This window comes from Festucalex cinctus, chromosome 2 (genome assembly GCF_051991245.1).
Source record: "Festucalex cinctus isolate MCC-2025b chromosome 2, RoL_Fcin_1.0, whole genome shotgun sequence".
In the NCBI taxonomy this organism is placed as follows: domain Eukaryota; kingdom Metazoa; phylum Chordata; class Actinopteri; order Syngnathiformes; family Syngnathidae; genus Festucalex; species Festucalex cinctus.
Window position 1 is genome coordinate 30970108 of NC_135412.1, and position 22285 is coordinate 30992392.

A 22285-nucleotide genomic window follows, 5' to 3' on the forward strand; every position below is an offset into this window, starting at 1 on the left:
CATTTTTCACTCGTTCACTGCAGTTGAGAGCCTGCATCAAAGCCTTCTGCAAGCTCTAGCATAAAAAAAAACTATATTAACATAAATACGTCTTTGGGACACTTAAAACACTTAAAATAGAACGTATTTATACATTTTTGGGAGTAAATGAGTTAAGTCTGCAGTGCTGGCATTTACCGTCACTTTGTAATGTTCTATTTACATTTACAGTATTCGTGATTGGTATGTCAGTGTTGTCATGATTTATAATGATTATTAATGTACAGCACATACAGTACTTCTGAGACTTCTGATCATTCACTGGTGTTGGAAATATGTACACACATTTTTGATACTTTTCCTCTTGTATGCTGGTACAGTACACTGACTGCTATAAAATGGTATTTCACTATTGCAGGACTAATTAAGGCTTATTCTAATCTATTAGGGCTGGGCGATATGGAAGCCCAAAAGTGTCAAAATTCAATAAATAAAAAGGCCTTTTTGAAATAATTATCCTTTTGATAAATAACAGACAATTATGTAATATGGCCATTAAATTGTAAAATGAGGCGTTAGTATTATGAAAAATGTTCATACTGTTCTTTAATATTTAAAAAAAGATTTTATTTTGATTAAATATTTCATAATGATTATTTTAACAATGTCATACTTTTTAAAATAATCACATTTAATTTATTTTTCATGGCTTTATAAGATAAGAAAACTTTGTTTTACAAAGTCAGTTTTTATTTCATAATGTCCTTTTCCACAATGGTCTTCTTTTACATAATAGCGTTTTACAGCCGAATGATTTGGTCTGTCAATCGAAGTCAGTGGGTGGGACCACCTGTTTGAGTCTAGATCGCCGTGACGCCTACCCCGTAGCCTGACGCAGAAGTTTAACAAGGCCTTTAGGTTATGACCCGATTCTAAACTATTTGCTACTTCTTGGAGTACTTCTGAAAGTGACTTATCTCCCGTATCCATGCTTTAGCAAGCCTGTGACTGCCGCTAAACTCTCCACGCATGAATCGATACTGCAAGTGCTGCTGCTCATGTCTGTATAAGGGACTCAGCCAATCACGTAACTGGCTCCGCCTCATGTCATTTGATTGACAGACCAAGTCATTCAGCTGTAAAACGCCATTATGTAAAAGAAGACCATTGTGGAAAAGGACATTATGAAATAAAACCTGACTTTGTAAAACAAAGTTTTCTTATCTTATAAAACCTTGAAAAATAAATTAAATGTCATTTTTAAAAAAGTATGACGTTGTTAAAATAATCATTATGAAATATTTAATCAAGATAAAATATTTGTTAAATATTATAGAATAGCATAACACTTTTCATAATAATACTAACACCTCATTTTAAAATTTAATGGCCATATTACATAATTGCCTGTTATTTATCTACAGGATAGTTATTTCAAAATGAACTTTTTATTTATTGAATTTTGACACTTTTGGGCTTCCATAGGGCGATTAACCGAAAATTTCCCGTTACCGAATTTCACTACAATAACAGTCGTCATTTTTCCCATGTCGGTAAATTCTGTGTTTTAATAAAAAAAGAAAATAAAAGTCTTTTCGTCTGTTTTAACTGTGTATTCTTGGTAGGCTATGTTCATTCCCCTTTAAGAAAGTTCAGCATGTGTAGTCACGTGACTCCACCCATCCAGTCTGAACGAGAAGCTAAACAGACGAAGAAATGGCGCCTGGTTCATAACGGCTCAAACAGCGTAAGTAACGTTAGTCGAAGTTGATCCTGTTATGCTTGTCGTGAAAAGAAATGCCGACATCTGTCGTTTGGAAATATCTTGTTTTCCACAAAGACGATGTTGAGCAAAAGAACACGAAATGTAAAGTGTGTCTGAAAACCGTCGTAACCACCAGCAAGACGGCTAAGCCTTTTCCCAAACCGACAGGTCAAGATGCGCGAAGCAAGGTTCGAAAAGTGCTATCCCCAGACAGTAGCTCATAACGGAGGCATTTGTAGGGGCGACAGCGCGACACCATACGAGAGAACGTCAGATGAGTGGGAAAAAAACAATGCAATAGCCTACCACATAGCTAAAGCTATAGCTCCCATATCTACAGTGCAGAGTTTAAACGCCTCCTGAAAGTACCGACCATCGCGAAAATATTGCTTCCCAACACTGAGAGGCTGCCGAATTTAGACATGGCAAGCATTTTTATTTGCAATTGATTATTGTTAATGTTTTTTTATTTATTTATTTTTTTTATGTATTTTGTTTACAAGCCACACTACCTCCTTTATCATTCATTTAGCGTTACCGAAGTAAAACAGCCACCCAATTTATCGTGATATTGATTTTAGGTCATATCGCCCAGCCCTATAATCTAAGCACCTGAACATTTGTACATGCTAGTAGTGAGTCTACAGTATCAAACGTCTTCAATAACAGATCTATCATAATAACATCAATCATAATCTACTGATATAAGACTTACTTAGCTGAAAAAGCTTTGTGAAAAATTTCAGCACTCTGTTGCAAAATTTTGCAGATAAGCTTTCATTGGCCGTTGCCATCATAATTTGGACAAGCTCACCACTGCGAAAAAGAGAACACAGTGAGCGAGAAAGTTGTGTTCATCATGTGCAGTAATGTCATCGGTTGAAAAAATACCTGAATGTAAAGAACTCCTCCATGGCTTTGCGGACCTGAATGCTCTCAAGTTGTTTTTCAAGGTACTGAAGGCATTCCTCAAGGACAGACTCATCCAAACCACTAGAAGTAAATTCATGAAAGAAGAATTTAAAGTAAACAATACAACACATGCCGTTTTCAGCTGCTGTAAAACAAAAGTTACAAATATAAATACAGTACAATTTCATCCCTAACGACCATCAGACATGGCGATGAAAGCACTGAATGTTCCATGCACATGCGCCAAAGGAACATTTCGTCCATTCAACACCGCCTCTGGTGGTCACTAGGGATGAATTAGAACTCCTACACTGTGAAACGGTTACCTGTTGGGGTCAGAGTGATTTGCAATGATGTTGTAACATCCGGTTACCAAGCGTTCATAGATGCGGCCGAGAAACGCGTCCGATTCTGATGGGCCAAGAATGCGTTCCAGTGATGTGGTGCTGATTTCTGCCACACTCTCTGTGCTGCTCTCCAGAAGGAGAGGAAGCAGTGTACGCACTATCTGAGAAGGATTCACCTCCTCTGTACTAAAAGACAAACAAAAATTAACTCACGAAAACTCTCAAGACTTTTAATTTACATCAACGAAAGACATGGACAACTAAGAAATCATATCACATTTGCTTCACAAATTTGCTTCCACATATGTACACTGATCCGGATCTTGTCTGTACCACTTACACAATGAGGTCACCGGTGAGGCGAACCAAAGACAGCAGAATGTGTTTGAGAGACGATGCCAGAGGTAATGACTGGCAGCTCAGTGTTCCCAGGTGTGCTGCTTGGATGGCACTGATGTAGCTCTCCGATGGAATTGTATCATTGGCAAACGCATTTCGCTGAAAGGAAAGGCAAAACTAAATAGTAGTCAAATGATCTGATGTAATGACATATGTAATGGACTATTAGAAATAATACTATTAGTACATTTAAATATGACCAGCAGTCTCCCGTACTTCTAGCTACATTTAACGACTGCTGGCTCTACTACTCCTGTGACATTCTGGGAGAAGGACCCTTGAAATGGTCACAGTCGCAAACTCGACCCAGTTTTTTTGTTTACTTTCCGGTGGTAGGTAAGTTAACAAGTAAACAAAAGTTGACTGACTAAACATTAAGGACATATTGTCCTCCATACCATGATGATGTGCTTCAATAATTCCTCAAACATTTTGTCAGGATACCAAAAATAAAGGGAATCAAACAAATTACTGGCCAACATATGCTGGTGTTTTATATTATATAATTATAACATGTAAAGCATAGTAAGTTTGCGCTGTAAAAGAAAAGCAAAATTTAAACCAAAAACAGTCAGCAAATTCACCTATTTTTTTTCTGGAAGACAATCCCTGTGTTTCATAGAAAAAGCTTTTTAGGGATGTATTCCCGATTATTCAAAAAAAGTTGAGGGTTTAAAAAAAAAAAGAAAAAAAAAAGTTTTTCTTCCCCCAAAGCAATTATAATAGACATTAATTATACGCTTCTCCAGTCACTGCTCCCCATCACGTTAGCTCAGCTGAAAACCACGCAAACATTGAAGGTAAAGCGGCTTTTAAAACCAGTTTAAACATTTTGGCTCGCATGTGTCCCATTGGGTCTTCATAAGCACGCGCAAATATCTTTCTCATTTGTGAGACGCGGCAGTAGCGCTGTTCATAGCCATGTAGCATTACTGCTAGAAGCGCACCACGGCTATTGGTGGTGTTTTTATTCATTGCATGTGCTTCGCAGCCTGACGAAAGATCAACACTCGCTACGTGCACACACCTTTGCAATCATGCGCTGCTCAGTGAGATACAGGCTTTATCAAAGACACTGGGTAATAAGTTCACTTTCCTGTCACGACTGACTCCTAAACCATGCTTTTCGCGTAATGAGGAGTGAATCATCTTGCCACGCACTCTGGGAGGCGGGGCATATGGCATCAGATTTAGTAGTAGATTCAGTTGAGTAGTAGGGACAGCCATCATTTGGAAATAATACGGGAAAATGGGGCTGGTATCAAAGCCGAAAGCAACAGCTTGTGTGGGAATTCGTTGGATTTATTAATTATTTTCCCATTATTATATTAGTTGAAAATGTATATGAAAACCGCAATGTTATCCTTAATCGCAATAATTTCTTTCTTGCCAATTTCTTATTGTGACAGGCCTATGAGTACTTAGTATCATGTCCTTCTGGTTACTTACCCATGAGCCAATGTTGGGGAATTCGTTGGTATGGATGCTGTTCCATGTCTCACATAATGTCTGTACAGTTGGTGGTAAGTTCTGCATAACATTCTGCCCTGTTAAGTGTTTATTTGAATAAGTTAGTGCACTAGTCAACACACAAAGTATAATTTATTAGTCTGGAAACCAGACTCATCTGCTGTAACCAGCCCTGACGGCATCAAGCGCAATTCTGAGATAGGGCAAACTTTACCAAACAGGCAGTGAAAAGATCCAATCAGCGAAGAGTGGACATGACGTCATAAAAGCGGGAGGTACCCGTTTGTGTGGAAGAGTATCAAACACAGGGTCGTATATGTGAAATATATAATACTCATATTTAAGTAAGTGAGTAAACATTAGGGATTCAACATGAATAAATTAACAACATAAATTCAACATGGCTACTCGAAGACAGACAATAGTGAATGACATGTCGTAGTTTGGGTAAAAACTTGATTTGTGTGATAAGACTTCCGGCGCCAAAGAGTGATGTTACTCACTAAAGCCTGGTTCACACGGCAAGATTTTAAAATTGTCGGCCGATTTCCAATCTTTGACAGACACCACACGTGAAGAGAAGAAAATCACGGGAGTTCCAGTTTTGAACGTACCGTGCGTGGTGTGCGGCCACACTGCACAATCAACACACTCTACACGAGCCGAGTTCATTCAAGAATGTGACGGGAAGTCTCGTAAAACCTCTCGAGATTAAACGTGGCTTCCGAGTCGTCAACATGAGTCGATCCTGGTTTTCAGCCGAAAAAGCGGCATAAAAAGAAAAGGTGCTGTTTAAAGGAGCGTAAATGGGCACTGGCGAGAATCGCTTGCCCTCGGCTCGGTGCTGGCGGCGCGGGTTGGCGTCCCACCCGGAGACCACGTTTATTGTGGAGAATGTGTGTACGTGTACAAAAAAACCCCCCAAATACAAATAATTAAAAAACTAAAAAGAGTGTAATAGCGCGAGCACGGACTTTCTGCTGCGTCATGACTGTTTTGATTTTGGATTCCCCACCGGCTTCCTCGCTGGCTCGCTTTCTGATTGGCGGCACGTCACTGTCAATCTGCTGCGCGGAGCGAAATCGGGCCAAAAAAGTCCAACGTGTTGGATATGCCCGATTTCAAGTCGGGGGTCCTTCCGAGTGCCGACATCGGGAGGCGCCATGTGTGGTGACAATACACACCGCAGGGTTATCTGTGAAGATTATCGCTTGCGTCTCGGCACGTCCTTACGATTGGCGGGAGGGGAAATTCGGGGCTAAAATCGGGCCAATTCTCCTGCCGTGTGAACCAGGCTTAAGAATACGTCACAGCAAATAAACAAATTTGATTGCAGAGTTTCATTTTGAGACGGGCTGAAACCGCTTTCAATGGCCAAGTGGCCAGACCCACTTTCTTCAGAAAGTGGGTGTGGCTTGCCAGGCTAAAAAATTACTGCACTGCTGAACATTTCTGCACTGAATAATACAGCTACATACCCAGTAAGTTGGCTTTGCAGCGGGAGGAACCAATGGACAGCACAGCAGCATAACCCTGGAGCTTGGCATCTGACAGCCTGTTTTCCCCTTCTTCTGGTATGTTCATTAGTAGATAAGACCTGAGACAAATCAAGGCTTTCAATTGATGAATAATGCGAGTTCAATTGATTGAAAGGTTTTGTATTTTCACGACTATAAGGTGCACCTAAAAGCCTTCAATTTTTTCAAAAGCTGGCCATGCGCCTTATAATCCAGTGCGCCTTATATATGGATCAATATTGAGCCGCAACGGGTCTCGCTGTCAAGACGCTATCGGTGACCCTGCACGATCGCTGACGCGCATGCGCAGAAGATCCACGCTAGCTAATACTAATACTTTACCTCAGAGAAAATAATAAAACAGTTGTTTATTAATTTTGGGAGTGAATGGAGTTGTCAGAAAGCTGGTTTGTAATCTATTAATAAAGTTTGACTGACCTATCTGACTGTTTTGACAAAGGATGCATAACGTAACCCCAGCCTCTACTGTAGCGCCTTACATACGGAAAAAGTTTTAAAATACCGTATGTCATTCATTGAAGGTGCGTCTTATAATGTGGTGCGCCTTATATATTGAAAAAGTTTTCAGATATGTCATTCATTGAAAGTGCGCCTAGAGTCGTGAAAATATGGTAATTAAAAATAGTGCAAAATGCTCAGATTGGTATTGAAATTAAAATCATTACAGCCGGTTAAAATTACAAGCAGTCTCCAAAAGAACTCACCTTGTAAAAGTTGTATAAACGTCAACAAGCTGCAGCGTGGCAGACAACAAGTTCTTTGTGATCTCTGACGACTTCTGAATGTCTGCCTCAATGGCAACCTTGGACAAATGTTCATCCAGAGACACCTGCACTTTGGAGATAACTGCATCCAGTGTATAAATGGATTGTAGCGAAGGCAGCTGATCAAGTTGAACTAGGACATTTGGGTCGACACTGGAGAACATTGAAATCTGCAGTGTAACAGGAAAACAAGATAAGAAACAAATGGGATCAAAATCAATGTGTTTATGATAAGCTTGCAAACATTACCTGTCTGGCAATGTACTCCTCTGCTAGCTCCACATCATATTTAACTGTGTTGCACTTAGCAGCTGTGATTTCAACCAAAGAGGCTGCTTGGTCTGCTTTCATTCCCTGCTTCACCAAATGCTCCTGTCATAAGGACATGGATATAGTAAATCAATATACATCACAAACAGTCCAGAAAGCAAATGGAATACAGAGCGAAAAATCACCACTTTAAAACAGTACTTAAAGCCAACAAACCTTAATCCAATTCACGTAAGTAGACACACTGAGGCGTGATGACCATCGTAGCGTATGAAGGATATCACTCTCACTGGGATCCCCACACCCAGACTTTAGCTGCTCCATGTAGGCTTTTGAAGGTGGTAAAGCCCCCAAGATCCTCCACAGCACTAAGAAGAAGTACTGAAGGGAACAGGCCTCCTGTACAAAGCGAATAACAGTTGTTTAGTCAAAGCACCTCGAAAGTTTTTTCACTTATTGCTTACCCTTGTTTTGTTGATACAGTCTAACCATCAATTTAATGCAAATGTACTTGTTTTCTTGTACATTTTTGTTGTAACAAATTTTTTTGAATTACTTAGGTATATGATTAGTAGGGATGCACGATATTTATCGGACCGATACAATATCGGCCGATATGGGAAAATATGACGTCATTTTTGATCGGCCCGATATGTCTCACCGCAGTTCGGGGTGGGTTTTTCAAGGATGCATATCATATGGTATTTTATGTTTAACTTTTAAAGCCAAGCCAAGCAGTGAACTAACTATTTAATGCCAGTTACTGTCGGCTGTAACCAAGCCACAATGCAACACGCAGCGTAAGCAGCTTGCTTATTTATTTATTTATTATTTTTCAGTCTGTGTTTCCCTCACGGGACCATAGGAAACAACATAACCACCCACGCACCCACAAGTGTTGCTGCAATACCAATTTTGTGTATTTACTTGATTTTTTATTTTTTTTTAATTTAGGTTGACAAATGTCAATGCATATAATTTTACCAAACGTTCACCTACCTCATCCTCATACACTATTGCACTTAGGGTTGAATAAATGCATTCCTATTGCATAATGCATAAATACATGAATGTTTTGTTTTTCCAGATAAACCAGTTGTAGTTCTGTATTAATTTAAAAACTAACTTTTTATTGTGTGTAATTATCTGTTAGCCATTTCATATAGAAAATACACATTTGAAAGAGACACATTTGTTTGCTGTCATAATCAGAGCTACTAAAACATCAGTTTTTCCATTCCTGGATGAACAAATTGCAGATTATATGAAGGCTATATTAAATATTTAAAAAAAAAAAAAAAAAAAAAAAAAAAAACAGTTATCGGTATCGACCATACAAAGCAGGAAATTATCGGTTATCGGTATCGGTTGAAATTTTCCATATCGGGCATCACTACCATTGATTAGCATTCTAGTTTGTGAGCAAGCCTGTCTCTCCAATATGAAATCATTTGTGGTTTTCTCTCACCATTGGAGTGACGGGTTTGTTCTCCTGTCTTCTTCCTGTGTCGAGCTGTGAGCCTGCTGCCAGGAGTGATATGAGCCAAGCGTAAAGTTCATCATATTTCACTGCTCCGTTGAACAGCTTTGAAAATACCTACCAAGGAGGGGGAACAAAAATGCACATTTAAAGGCTCTCATCATATCACCTTGAGAACAATACATAAGATCAATAGCCTCACCTTGGTGTCTAGTCTGTTAATATCATCTTCAGATGCCTCAGGGGACAAAACACAGTAGAATTTGGGCTGAACATTTGAATCTAAAAAAAAGAAAAAGAAAAAAGGGCAAAACAAAAATTCTGAGATCATTGTGGACCCATCTTCAAAATTAGGCGTCAAGACTTGTGCTTGACTGATTACATCTAGTTCATGCTTATGATTTGTTTTAGCTGAACCATTCTTCTTGGACCATGCGCCTTGTGAGTAAAAAGATTGGGGCTCCGGCACTTACTGGTTGGACAGTGCTTGGCCCAATTCTCCTCCACCTCTTTAAAGCCATAGTAAAGCGGAATACTGCTGCGCTTGCCGGCATCCTGGAGAGAACTTGGCCCACTTGATGGAGGGGTGAGGAGATTGTACTGCACCTAAAAATGAAGTTCATCATTGGGAGAAGCTAAATATCTCCTATTAAAGCTTAAGTATTCAATTGACTGGTACTAGGCCTGCAGCATTCCAGGAATTTTCAACGTTGGACACTTAACAGGAATTAACAGGAATTTATGGGAATAAAAAAAGAAAAAAAGAAAAAAAAATGAAGCCTCAACAGGGAACTTTAATGTAGCTGGCCAAACTATATTGTAGCAAAGATGAACATGTTCAAAATTTGGTGGCTACAAGAAAAACTGTTTGCAAGGGTTTGGCGAACGTCTGCAAGCCTGAACGAATCCTGCTCAGGAAAAAGGGGGGGGGGCAAAACCCCCCCAAAAAACACTCACTACATGCGCACACGCTGACAAGCCTTCACCGTTCAGTGAGATCGGGCTTAAAAGAAATGTGTGCTTGCATTCAATGTGGTTGTTTTAGTCAGGATTATGATACAATATAAAGCTCCCTATTGAGGGCCAACCTTCAATGTTGTAAATTGATTTTTATTTCCATAAATTCCTATTAATTTCAAAATTCACGGAATTTTGCAACCCAGCTGCCGGTAATATAAGGAACTGTTACTATTTCAGAGATGAAAGGTTTTTTAAGCAGAATTTTATTTAGAATGGCTTTATCAACACAGCAGGCCATTGAGAGACATAACTACCTGTTCAAAAAGGTACATGGGGGCCTTTGAGTAATGGCGCAGCAGGTAGTCAAAAACCAACAGCAGACGAGCCAGGTTGAGGGGCACAGCTTTCAACTGGCTGTCTCTGCTCAGTGCCACGTCTGTGATTGCCTGGGTGACCAAAGTAAGCACTGTCCATCTGCCACGTTCCGACAATTTGTGGAAAAGCAATAGCATCAGTTGAAGGTGCTCCACATTAAGGTCATCCTCGCCGTGAACAGCTCCCTGAACGGTGTGCTGCTTCAGTGTTCCCAAAAATCTATTTGTGAAAGATAAAGAGAATGATCAAACTGACGTCAGTAGATGTTAAATTTGAGTTTCAGCGGCTCTTGTTTTGTAGTAATGAGTATAAGGCTAGGCTTGAAACCCTTTGTAAATATAACAGGATTGTTACCTTTCCCAAACTTTCATACACTCAGGCACATCGGGCTCTTCTTGTAGACTGGCTTTGTGCTGCCAGATGAGGAGGAGCCTGGAGAGGACTGAAAGTGATTGAGGGTGAATGTATAAGGGCCAGGGACCCTCTGAAAAGGGGGCAACACCGAGTTGCTGAAGAAGGGTATTCTAAGAAAAGAGACAGAGTGGTAGAACTTCATATGTCCTGAAATAAATTCTATTAAAAAAACAAAGTATGCTTCGGTGTATATTGGACTGTAGCATGTGAGTAAAAATAGTCGCATGCAGGATTGTATTCCTCTTACCTGCAGGGATGGGGATGGCAGATCTGATGTCACGAGGGTGTGGTTGAAGTGATACAGAGCTAAAGAGAAGGCTTCATCTGAGGCTCCTGAGGGAGGGGATAAAAATAGTATGTAGACTAACAAACAGCAATAGGAGGAACTCAAGTTCACAGCAGCATTTTTGAAGCATACCTTTCACATCTTTGTCCACATCTTTAATAATGCTGGCTAACGTTGCCATGTGTTGCTCTGTTAGCGATACACTTAGGTAGTTGCGGATGAAGTTGTTCCTGGACTTGAGCATGGAAGTGGTAATGAAGTTTAAAATACTAGAGGCCAAACTGAGGAACTGGAATGACAAACAAATTGACTATACAATATGATCAACTTGGGTAGTGAAGGTCAAGCTTTATGGATTCAAAAAAATAAATCTCACAAGCTCTGGATCTTTACGGCCTGCCAAAATGTTGCCATTCTCGCTTGGATTCTGCTTGCTGGGGCTCTTCAGTCTTGGAGAAGTCTCCAGGGGAGGTGGTGGTGGAGGCGGTGGGGGGGCTACTTTGTCTTTGGTGGGTGAAATAGTCTCTTCAAACCAAAGTCCCAGGATGGGCTCACTGTCATCATCTGCAATGGAAAAAACGTCTGACCATTTTATATAGCGATGCCAGTAAGTTCCCCAAGACTTCCCAAGTTTTTATGGCATGGTGGTGGTAGTGTCAAACTTAAGACTATTTTGTGACACCTACAACACTGCAAGTGGTGGACAAGAATGTAAATAGTGAACATTTACTGGTGAATATCGACTTAAAGAAGGAAGTAGTAATACATAAGCCTGAAGAGAATAATTTGTATTCAAGTTGCAATCATTTCAATTGATAAACTTCAAGTAAAAATGGGTACTAAAGGATAGTGGTTATGATTCATGTAGTGTCTCCCAAGTTTGTGAACTCTTGCCCAGAATGATTTACTTTCACAAAGTATATATAATTAAAAACTGCCAATTCAATTATGCCCTAACTCATCCAAGTGTTTAACAAAAAAAAAAAAAAAAAAAAAAGTGTTTAAAAAAATAAAATAAATAAAAATAAATAATTGATTTCCATTCTCGAATCACATTGGTTTTTAGATTTTTTTTTTTTTTTTAACCTTTGATTTAGTTTTCAAGCGCAAGCTTTTTAAGGCCAGGGATTTTTACACTGCTGCACCAAAGAAAGATAGAACCGAAAGCAACGCCTATGAAATGCGATAAGTACTGCATGTCTGTGGTGGTGTAAATGACAACAGAACATTTCAGTTGCTCATTCATGACAAGGAGGCAAGATCACCACTTGACTTTGCATGCTTGGGTGTGTTGGTTTTGCAAGCATTGTTGTGTTTTGTGTCAACATGCATAAGGACAATGTAACACAATCTGTGTGTAAAAAGAGGCAAATGAGACACACTGCTTAAATCCATGTCTTTCAAATGTGAAATGCATGTGGATGCTGCTCTCTAAAAGGTGTCGAAGTGTTCTGCATTAACACGTTCTTTCCTTTTTAGTTTTTAATATTTTGTTCTATCTACCGAAATTCAACCATCATTGAACTTTTTACCGCACACACACGCAGCACACGTTTGTGCAAAATCCTTCCACAAAAAATGGCTTTAACAAGGAATGTAAATTTTCTACTGGAAAAAAAAATGGCACAAAAAAAGTACTACTAGTAAGTACAATTTCCTTAAAGATTTAAACAATACAGTGTAAAGACATTAAATATAAACCAATCATTTAATCATATTCCATCACTAATATACAGGGCCTGTTCTGGCAGGGTCATCACAACATTGCTCATGGTGGCCCTGCCAAACAGGCTTCATGTAGGATGCTGCAACAGCAGAAAATGTTACGTGCAAAATTCTATTCTATTTCTGCTGAAAATATGTAAATAAAGTAATATAAAGACTTCCAAAGAAGCTGGCAAGCTCTCCCATTTAACTACTTGATACATAGTGAACCTAGGAGAGAGATTACCAAGAAAGAGGTCATATGGTAAAATCTTTTTGCTATAGACTAAAACCAATTAACTGCCTGACTATATGGGTTTTCAAATATGCAACACTTAATTCTGCCAACTCCATAACAATTTCATCACCCAGAAGGATGCAAAAAGTACCTAACCAATTTATATGACAATTTGTTGAGCGAACATGGTCAGAAGAGAAGCAACTTTTGCCTAAGCTTTGTGTGACTTGGCACAAACAGGATGTGAGTTTCTATAAAAGTGTAGAATTGGGTAACATAGAAAAATCTAAAATCAGGATGTTCACACTAAAGCAAAAAAAAGGACCTCTCAGCTCAACATAATAGCAGGGTGATGAGACTGACCCACCTTAGACTCTGTTTTCCTCATATTTACTCTATACAGACTGGAGTGAAGGTGGGGTCTGAATTGAATAGTAGCAAACGGCAATAGCTCTGTGCATGACTCTGGCAATCAACTATTGTGCCTCTCAGTTTCGGGCTTTAAGTGTGCAATTACACATAAAGGAAAACTAATACACAGGTTTCTTGCTAAATTGCAAACTAATAGCTTTAAGTAGATATTCACATTTACATGCAACAGAAAAAGTGTAACTTGTCAGGTGTCAGTGAGACGCAGCATAGTATGCTTAAGCGCACAGTACAAGCACAACTTGAATTCATTATATTCAAGAATAATACCACTGATTTCAGGTGGGTTCTACATTATTTTGGCACTGTTGACCCATAATGCAATGTGCATTTTAAACAATCTAGCACAAACAAAAATGAAAAGGTAACTGGCAAAAATTACATTTATGCTTTCAAAGGAAAATAATGAGTATACAGCACGTCATAATACAATGCTAATGTAGTCTGAACTGTCCAGCGAAAAGAGCGGATGATAAAGCTGTATATAAAACTTACCTTAAACAGCATTAACAATAGTGACCATACAATGTAAAGGCAGAATAAAAAGGTACAGAAGCACAGGTTCTTTCCCATCAGGCACCCAGTGGGGTAATAAACTATGTGTTAAGGACCCACATAATTAGACCACTGGTATTATCCTTTGAAGCACATTGAACCACAGATGAACCTCTTTGACAAAAAATATTATTGTAATAGTTCAACCAATTATAACAAAAGGCACCTTTCACAGAACTGATGTTTTGTCAAAGTGTCTTCCTCTGTGGCTCTTTTCTTAGCTAATATAGCTGTAGCTCATAGCCTACATAGTGAGACATACAATAACAAAATGAGTGTAGGACAGTGAAGTGTACACCAAGTCTTTTGACCTGAGGACAGAAAACTGCTGACCTGAGACACAAGCTGCACTTGTCTTCTCCTGTCTTCTCTCTGCTGAGATAGTAGACACTGTCAACTGCACTATCATATAGGGTGACTAGACAAAAATGTTAATTACATTTTTGTGAGTGCGCTGCATTTGTTTATCCTTCAAGCTGCTCTTATGTCATGACTGACCTGTCCACAGATAGAGGTGAGTCAGGTGACTCATTGCTTTTTTAAAGCAGCTCCATACACTGACGCTAGCGCTAACACCAAACCCAGCCAAGTATTTAAATTTTGCACCTGCCTACAAGCTGTGGGGAAGACAAATCTAATACTTTGTACACCAAACTTTAAAGAGATTAACTAGTTGGTAGCAGTTCCCAAGTTAGCTCAGGCTGTGATTATCTGTATTACAACTTCAAACCTGCATGTTCATTTAGAATTAAGTACTCTTAAGTATTACATTGCTGATAAATAGCCCTTAATTCAATAGCTCTGACTGCTAATGGATTGAAAATAAATATCAATGCACTTAACTAGAAAGGGAGAGAAAAATCTCAAAATGCAATTCATCCATATTGGGCATTGTCATTCATAAACAATCTACATGAATACATATTCAGATGTAAACATGTTTGAGTTGAGGTTGTTGCAAAAGGTGCCCAGGACACAAAGGGGCATCTTTTCTTGTTTTCCAAACCTGAAATGTCATATGCTAAATTTTGTGCTGAAGCTTACCAAGGTGCTCAGCACAGTTTACCTTGGCTGCTGTCCTCTTCAGTGCTGCTGAAGTCATCCTCGTAGTAGGTGTTGGAATCAGTGGAAGCACTAGCATCACTGCTGACTGAGCCTTTTCTCTGGCGCTGGAGGACACAAGCCTGATGGAAGCAAAAGGTAATAAAGCGCCTCAAAAATCTGTCAAACTGAAACGACAGGCATCACAGCCAGCCCAAGTGTTCTCTTCAAGAATGCTCTTATCACTTAACTTTTTACCTCCGTCACTTCTAGTTGGCCAAGCATCTTTCGATAAACCATAAACACATTCATAGGCGTTAGGGGAAATGACAGGAATAACTGACAGTACCTTTTTGTAGGCAGTAGAGAGAAGGGTGAAGAGAAGGTTGGTCAGCGGTACAGAGTCAATGAGCCTTTGGACCCTCTGGATGGAAGTACTCTGCGCCATGATATTGAGCTCAGCAGGTGGACCATCACTTGCCCAACCCTGCAAGGGGAAGAGGCTTGGGTAATGGATTGGTGCCTACCATGAATATTCATGACAAAAGCAGTATTGTGAGAGCAGCAACTTACTCGATGTAGAGCCTCAACTTGTAAATCTTGGAAAAGTGATGTTAAAAGCTTGATGGCATGGTTGGCCAAGATCACCGACAAAACTCCAAATCCTTGGTGTCTTTGGGGAGAGAAATTTTTTTTTAAAAATAGTACCACGATTTAAGATTCTAATTTCATATACAATGCAGTTGATTGATGTGGCCACTCCTTGTGAGATGCTGATGATTCTCTATTAATCAACAAGCCAATAATCTTTTTCTATTGGATGTGGATATTTGAAGCTCTATTTCGTTCCTCCCAACCGTGCTTCAAGCACTGAATGTTCCCGTCCCGTAGGCACACTTACTATCAGCACTTGAAGCACCACTGCTGGCGGTCATGGTGTGACCCAAAGAACCATAGACAGTAGGGGTGTGAATTGCCTAGTACCTGACGATTCGATTCGTATCACAGGTCACGATTCGATTCGATACCGATTAATCCCGATGCGAATTTATAAGTCGATTGTTGCGATTTTTTTTCATTCAAATTTAGAAAATACTAATCAGTAAGCTTGTAGAGTGTAAGATTTATATGAAAATGTATTATTTATTTATCTGAAATTTCAGTCTTATAGAGGTTGTAATCTGTTTCATGTTTGAACAGCATTAAAATAAAATATTAAGGCTTAATGTTCCGTTCATATAACATTCTTCCATGCTCAAGGTGTGAATCCTAAAAAAAAAAAAAAAAAAAAAAAAAAACGATTCTGCCGATTATTGAATCGATTCGAGAATCACGCGATGTAGTATCGCGATATATCGCCGAATCGATTTTTTTTTTAACACCCCTAATAGACAGTCATAACTTTCACTCTTAGAATGAAATTGTACCAATTAAACATTCCATATGTGACGATTCTGTATAAAATCTGTGGACATTAACAATGATAAAGTAATTCCTTGTTACATATTTCTTAACTGAATTTATCATGAACCATTCCTTTTTTTCCCCAATACAAACCTGCAAAGAATCACAGCCAAAAAACAACTAACAGAAATACTGTATTAATGTAACATTATTTACCCTTTGCCAGGACCCAACTTCGGTGACCCAGCTCCATCTTTGGTGCGAGCAGCAATATCTCGGACACGCAAGGCAGCCAAAGGATCTTTCTCTTTGCCTTTATCTGCCAGGGCCGTAGGGCTCAGGTTAAGAATTAGGTACAGGCTGTTTAAAAGGCACCACGCGCCAAGCAGCTGGAAGTTCTGATAATGCTACAGAACACAACACCAAACCATTTAGTATAGCACATCAAAGTGAAATTCACACAGAAACAACACCGTATTATTGTGTTTTTCTCGAAGGCCTGGTGCTCACCTCTCCACCAGCTCGACGAGAATTGTTGATGGCTTGTCCAATCATTTCATAGATCTCTAACTATGGGAAAATACATTACAGTACACAGTCAAAACACATACCTCACAAGAATTTCTTCACTTGGGCAAAAGAGCCACAAACATTGTAATATTAAAACTCACACATTTCTGGACTATTGTCGCAGCATCATTTTCATAGTCCTCCTCTTTAGACCCTGTGGAGGCAGAGCGGAGCTGCAAGCCACTTCCTACCTGCAGTATGGCCATACAGGTGGCCACGCTCACACCTAAACACGAAAGAAGGTTATTTTATTTTTCATTTTACATCACATGAACGCATTTTCAAGAGGACAATGATCACTTCAGTCATTGAACAAATATGCATTGTTTTTATAAAGTATTTGATAACTGAATAAACGGAGTACAAATTAAACAGTAATTAAACAGCAAGAAAAATCTTTCCCTACTGATGGGAGACCAGGTTTTCACTGGTCAAAGCACAAATGCGCTTGACTGTTTTAGGAAAAGAATGCACCACACTATAAATCATCATATGATTGCACACCCCTGGGAACAAGTACATACGCTAATAAAACAATAGAGACCTTGGGCAAGAACAGAAATTAGCGTTCGCACCCCTTACAGGCTTCTGTCGAGTCACTGCAGTGCTTTTATAGCAGTAGCTCACAAACTGGGGTCCGTACGTGCCAACTTCAGGCTCCACAAAACAATTTGCAATAAATTACATTATGTTATATCACTTTTTTTTTTTTTTAAAGTACATACTGTACCTACATATGAAGTGGGAAGTGGCGTGTCAATAAATTAAATACGCTCCAATCACTTGTAGGAAGGCCTATTGAAGGCCGCACTGACATTCATTGCTGAAAAAGTTTTAGACCATGCACTTTAAAGAACATGTTTTACATGCAGACAACTCGCATTTTCAAATTGTTTGAGATCAATAATACAAAACGATGACTCAAAAGTAAATGAACTGCTTACCAGCGTAAAGACAACTCAAAGCCAGGACAGTCATATCCATTAATCTGCCTGGTGTCAGTGGCTCCAGTACAGGCAGAGAGAGCGTGTCCAAAGCCATGGTTACGTCAATCACCAGGGAATGAAATCTGGGTAAGGGTGGGTTAGAGCACATTCGTTGTTTATTCTCATTAGACAGGAACTGGCACAGACCACAATGCCCATATAAAAACTAAAAAAAAATGTGCACAAACACAACATACCCATTACGGACAGCTGTGGCATCAGCTACAGTGGCAGGCATGATGAAGAAAGAGTTTGCTGACACAGCATCTTGGAAACGGTTAATGTAACGGAGAAAGTAGGGCAGGTTGAGACACACTCGCAGCAACTTCTCAGATCCACCTGAGAGGGCAAATAAACAGGAAACTAACAATTTGAACAAAACTGGCATATTGTCAGAAGCCCCTTTGACAAAGTTTCCACAAAACTGAAAACATAATCTTGCAATTACTTTTCAAATTGTGGGGGAAGAGAGTCTCTAGTGTCATAATTTCCCCTATTTTATTTTATTCAGCCGCATTCATGCTTCGCTTATGCTTCCATTCTACCCCGGTAGCTGGAAAATTTGCCAGTGAAGTTGAACCCCTGATCACCCATTACTTAATTACATTAAGAATTTAAAAGTTAATATTTGTTTAGTAAAGAAGTTATTTTCAGTTATTTTCCCCATTTAATTTTGCAGTGAATCCTCCTGACACAGAAAACATAGAGCAAATTCTGTTCCTACGCTGGCAATGTAGCCCGAATTTCCGCACAAGTCGGATTTCACCAGGAAAGTTGAAAATTTTGTCAAATTATTTTGTACAGTAATTTTAAAAAACGTATTTACGCCGGCGCCAACCGGAAGATGCCGGAACCAGTATTTTGTGTTTCCGCACTGACATTCATTGCTGAAGAATGGCAAAGCGGAGCTAACGGAAACTTAAACATGGAAATGTGACAAGCCTGACGGCGAGCCGACCTCATCGATGAATGCCCTTTGCTGGAGGTAACAACAACAACAACAACTTTAAAAAGCTTTAAAATGGTGTGATTACTGTATGAAAGTAACAAAAAACGAAGGTGCTATGGACAAGCCACGGGCGTTGTAAAGTCAAAACGTCGTAGTAACTAGTATTGTTCCGATACCGATACTGGTATCGGCAGAGGCCCCAATACTGCATTGAAAAAGTGGTATTGGTATCGGTGAGTACTAACAAGTAACATGCCGATACCATTAATTCCAACGCTAATATAGCACTGTGGATGCAGCATCTTGTGTCTTGCTTGTGAACGACATTCACTGATATGTGACTTATTCATTGCATGCTGATCTAAGATCTCGGCTCTTGAATGCTCTGAACCAATGGCAGGACAGCTTTTTCATGTCGAGGAAAAAAAAAACCCTGAGGTATCGGTATGCCATCTGCATCGGCCGATACTGCAAAACTGGGTATCGGGATCGGTATCGGGGGCCAAAAACCGGTATCGGAACAACATTAGTTGTAACCAGAGGACTCCCTGACAGTGTGTAAATGTTCACCACTAGATGTCACTATATCGTAGAATGCAGCTAGAGTGCTTGCATTTCGACGCACGCACACTACGGTGACTCAGACCACATTTCACAAGCCTACCACCAATTTTTATTTTGTGTGAACGAACGAGCTTCTCAGCAACCGACAGCAACTTGGTACATAGCTCGGCGAGTGATGCCAAAAGACCAAACGAGCCAGATTTAGCCGGAGCAGCTAATAAGAGCGGCTATCTGGAGTTATTCAGAACCATCGGCCGGAAAAGCTAAAAAGAGTGGATAGTGGGAGAAGCTAGTTTAAAAAAAATAAAAAATAAAAAAATCCAGTAAAAGCTTGCAAGATCAGCGGCGGTCAACCCAGTGCTACAAGCACCACCGAAACGAACTGTGCTCGCAAAATTGTCATTCCGGTACCCATAGCAGGAAGATGGTGGGGAAACATGTCGGCATTCTGTAAGGACCATCGCCATCTATGAATAGTGGTTACTAGACCTAAGATTGTATATTTTTTTTAAATGTACGGTAACGATGTGATATAGAGCTCTACACTAACTTTTCCACTGGTAGCACTGGTGCGAGTATGATTTTTAGTTGGTTGCACAGCACAGGATTTGGTCGCACCATTTTTTTGTGGGGGTACAGCAGGACCTTAGGCATACGCAACTCGATATATTATAAAATATTTCATTGGAACACGACGTTTGCCTGCAATCAAAGCAAGTCAATAATTTCGTATAACTTATGTGAACATTATTTTGTTGAGCTCAGTAAAAGTCAGTACTTTATTTTTTCTACACCTGCTCCTCGGCGGATGTTCCCCTGCCCTTTTCATCTGTATCATTTGAACTGTCCAAGCCAAGCTTGCATTATTCCCCAGTGTGTGTGGACCTGCCATAACATTTCACGAGTGGCAAATCACGCCAAAACTGAACCATATTTACAATTTAATATGGACCACCATGGATGAAATATTGAGATTCACGACCGGCTCGCGAAGCTATTGCTGAATGCAGAGCTCTGCTGCTGCAGCTCTCATTCAAGTGAATGGGAACATACAACCAGCCAGCGTTGTGCACTCGCAATGTTTTTTTTAAATCCACAAACATTACAAATCCATCCTCAATTACCTTTTAAATGGTAAATATAGTTCAGCGTTGTTGTAAAACATTAATATATTCATTGTATATACTGTATTTTTATGACTTTGCGAAGACCGGCGGGCGCCTCTGCCTCTTCTCGCTTAAAACAAGGAAATGGGCGTGTGCCACGGAGTTACTTACTGCGTTGCTGTCGGCCAATCAGGTGACAGCGACGACACGGCCTCTCTAGTCCCCCGATGACCGGCGCTGCAGAACCACTGCCGAAAGGGTTCTAAAAAGCGGTTACAACGGAACCGCTCGGCCCCGAAATATTCCAATCGAGACACCAAAATCCGGTGACCAAAAAATGCCGCTTCGGTGTAGAACCAGTCCGGTGGAAAAGTGCCATATCTATGTTTGTATGTAAATTGTAGTCTGCGCTGTGTACACGTATGCCGTGCCCGATCAGGAAGAAGCCAGCCAATCACATTGCAGCGGCTAATGTACGACGAACGACTTTTTTTTTCAAATCGACTTTACTTCTTATATTTTTAACGATTAATCGACTATTTATTATTATTATTATAATTATTTCTTTTAGTATTGAGGTCGCAAATGTTGAACATGTGTTGAATTGAGTGTATAATCTGGATACCATTATTCCTTATATTTCCTGTACAATAATAGTTTTCAAGTTACAGTCTTAACTGCGGTGCGCACACACCCACACACACGGTGTTGGTCACCTTCGACAACGTCAAGCCCTTCTTTTCATTTCAGTGCGTTATGAAATGAGTGTTAAAACACAGGCGATGGTGGGTGGTTGGTTGTTTGTTTGTTCTTTTTGCCATGACCCGCCCGCAACTGATCAGTGTTATTTTGTCACGCCGCGGGGATTTTTTTTTTTTCCTTTTCACGCCGAGGGGACGGAATAAGCTCTTCTTTCGCGACCAAGAGGACTTTGCAATGCGAGCCTTGTTTGTTACCGGCAATTCACCGTCGAGGATTATTTTGTCACGGTGAGTGGAAAAAGTTTACCTTTACTATGTTGGCTTGATTTGTAGTACTGCTGTACATGCTAAATAACGCTAGCACGCAAGCAGGAGATTTGCCGGTCGCGGCAAATTAACTGCTGACTATTAGACACAGTCACACAATTAAGCCGCTGCCAAGCGCTACACGAGGGAGCGAACTAAATGACAAAATTACAAGTATTTCTGTAACATTATTGTTGCGTTTACCTTCGTCTATCCGTGGCGTACTGACTCCAGTGTCCATCACCGTGGCTTCGAATTGGCCGTCCCATAATTTCCCTCGGCAGCCGCTGTTCTGATCCATGAGCATTTTATAGTCTTGCTGTCGCTATCTTTGCAGCTTATACAGACTTTTTGAGGGTCGTGTGGGCATTTTAGTTATTCATTACCTCACCAAGCTTGGCAGTAATAACGTGCATGGTGTCTTGGATGACGCTGATTCAAAGTCGTGCTGATGTCTTCGTCTCCCAAATGTTTAGAAGAGCCTTTACCTCTCTGTCTTCCTATCCATTGGCTTTTCCTCCATTTTAAAATATTGCAACCAATGAGGACATCATCATAACTAATAAATATTGTAAATACTGTACAAGTGTACGCTTGCAGCAACTGTATGCTCGCAGCTAGGCTAATGGCGGCTGTGCAACACACCTCCAAATTCAAACAACCAATCAGACCAACCAAACTGGAGTAGTTTTTTTTTTCCCCACTCTGTCAGTGGTCCGCCACCATCTCACCCAACACACTCTGCGTGTTGGCATAAAAAGTCTGTGTGAAAA

The 22285-nt window shown here is 40.0% G+C and overlaps 1 protein-coding gene across 12 annotated transcripts in view; it reads right to left on the reverse strand.

The window, feature by feature from the left end:
- ubr4 (ubiquitin protein ligase E3 component n-recognin 4) overlaps window positions 1-22285 on the reverse strand; it is a 72790-nt gene that overhangs the window by 44829 nt on the left and 5676 nt on the right. For 6 of the 12 annotated variants that reach the window (XM_077514526.1, XM_077514532.1, XM_077514530.1 and 3 more), the window contains exons 7-32: window positions 18084-18225; window positions 17845-17969; window positions 17002-17126; window positions 16841-16900; window positions 16547-16737; window positions 15500-15599; window positions 15276-15413; window positions 14952-15069; window positions 14219-14260; window positions 11336-11523; window positions 11092-11248; window positions 10921-11006; window positions 10614-10783; window positions 10199-10478; window positions 9398-9530; window positions 9127-9206; window positions 8913-9041; window positions 7661-7843; window positions 7424-7546; window positions 7115-7344; window positions 6351-6469; window positions 4852-4949; window positions 3344-3501; window positions 2983-3189; window positions 2636-2737; window positions 2460-2560 (exon numbers count right to left, since the gene is read on the reverse strand). In XM_077514526.1, coding sequence (XP_077370652.1) covers window positions 2460-2560; window positions 2636-2737; window positions 2983-3189; window positions 3344-3501; window positions 4852-4949; window positions 6351-6469; window positions 7115-7344; window positions 7424-7546; window positions 7661-7843; window positions 8913-9041; window positions 9127-9206; window positions 9398-9530; window positions 10199-10478; window positions 10614-10783; window positions 10921-11006; window positions 11092-11248; window positions 11336-11523; window positions 14219-14260; window positions 14952-15069; window positions 15276-15413; window positions 15500-15599; window positions 16547-16737; window positions 16841-16900; window positions 17002-17126; window positions 17845-17969; window positions 18084-18225 — 3585 coding nt within the window. Of the gene's footprint in view, window positions 1-2459; window positions 2561-2635; window positions 2738-2982; window positions 3190-3343; window positions 3502-4851; window positions 4950-6350; window positions 6470-7114; window positions 7345-7423; window positions 7547-7660; window positions 7844-8912; window positions 9042-9126; window positions 9207-9397; window positions 9531-10198; window positions 10479-10613; window positions 10784-10920; window positions 11007-11091; window positions 11249-11335; window positions 11542-14218; window positions 14261-14951; window positions 15070-15275; window positions 15414-15499; window positions 15600-16546; window positions 16738-16840; window positions 16901-17001; window positions 17127-17844; window positions 17970-18083; window positions 18226-22285 lie in introns of all 12 variants that reach the window. The other 6 variants (XM_077514535.1, XM_077514533.1, XM_077514534.1 and 3 more) reach the window with 3 other exon arrangements.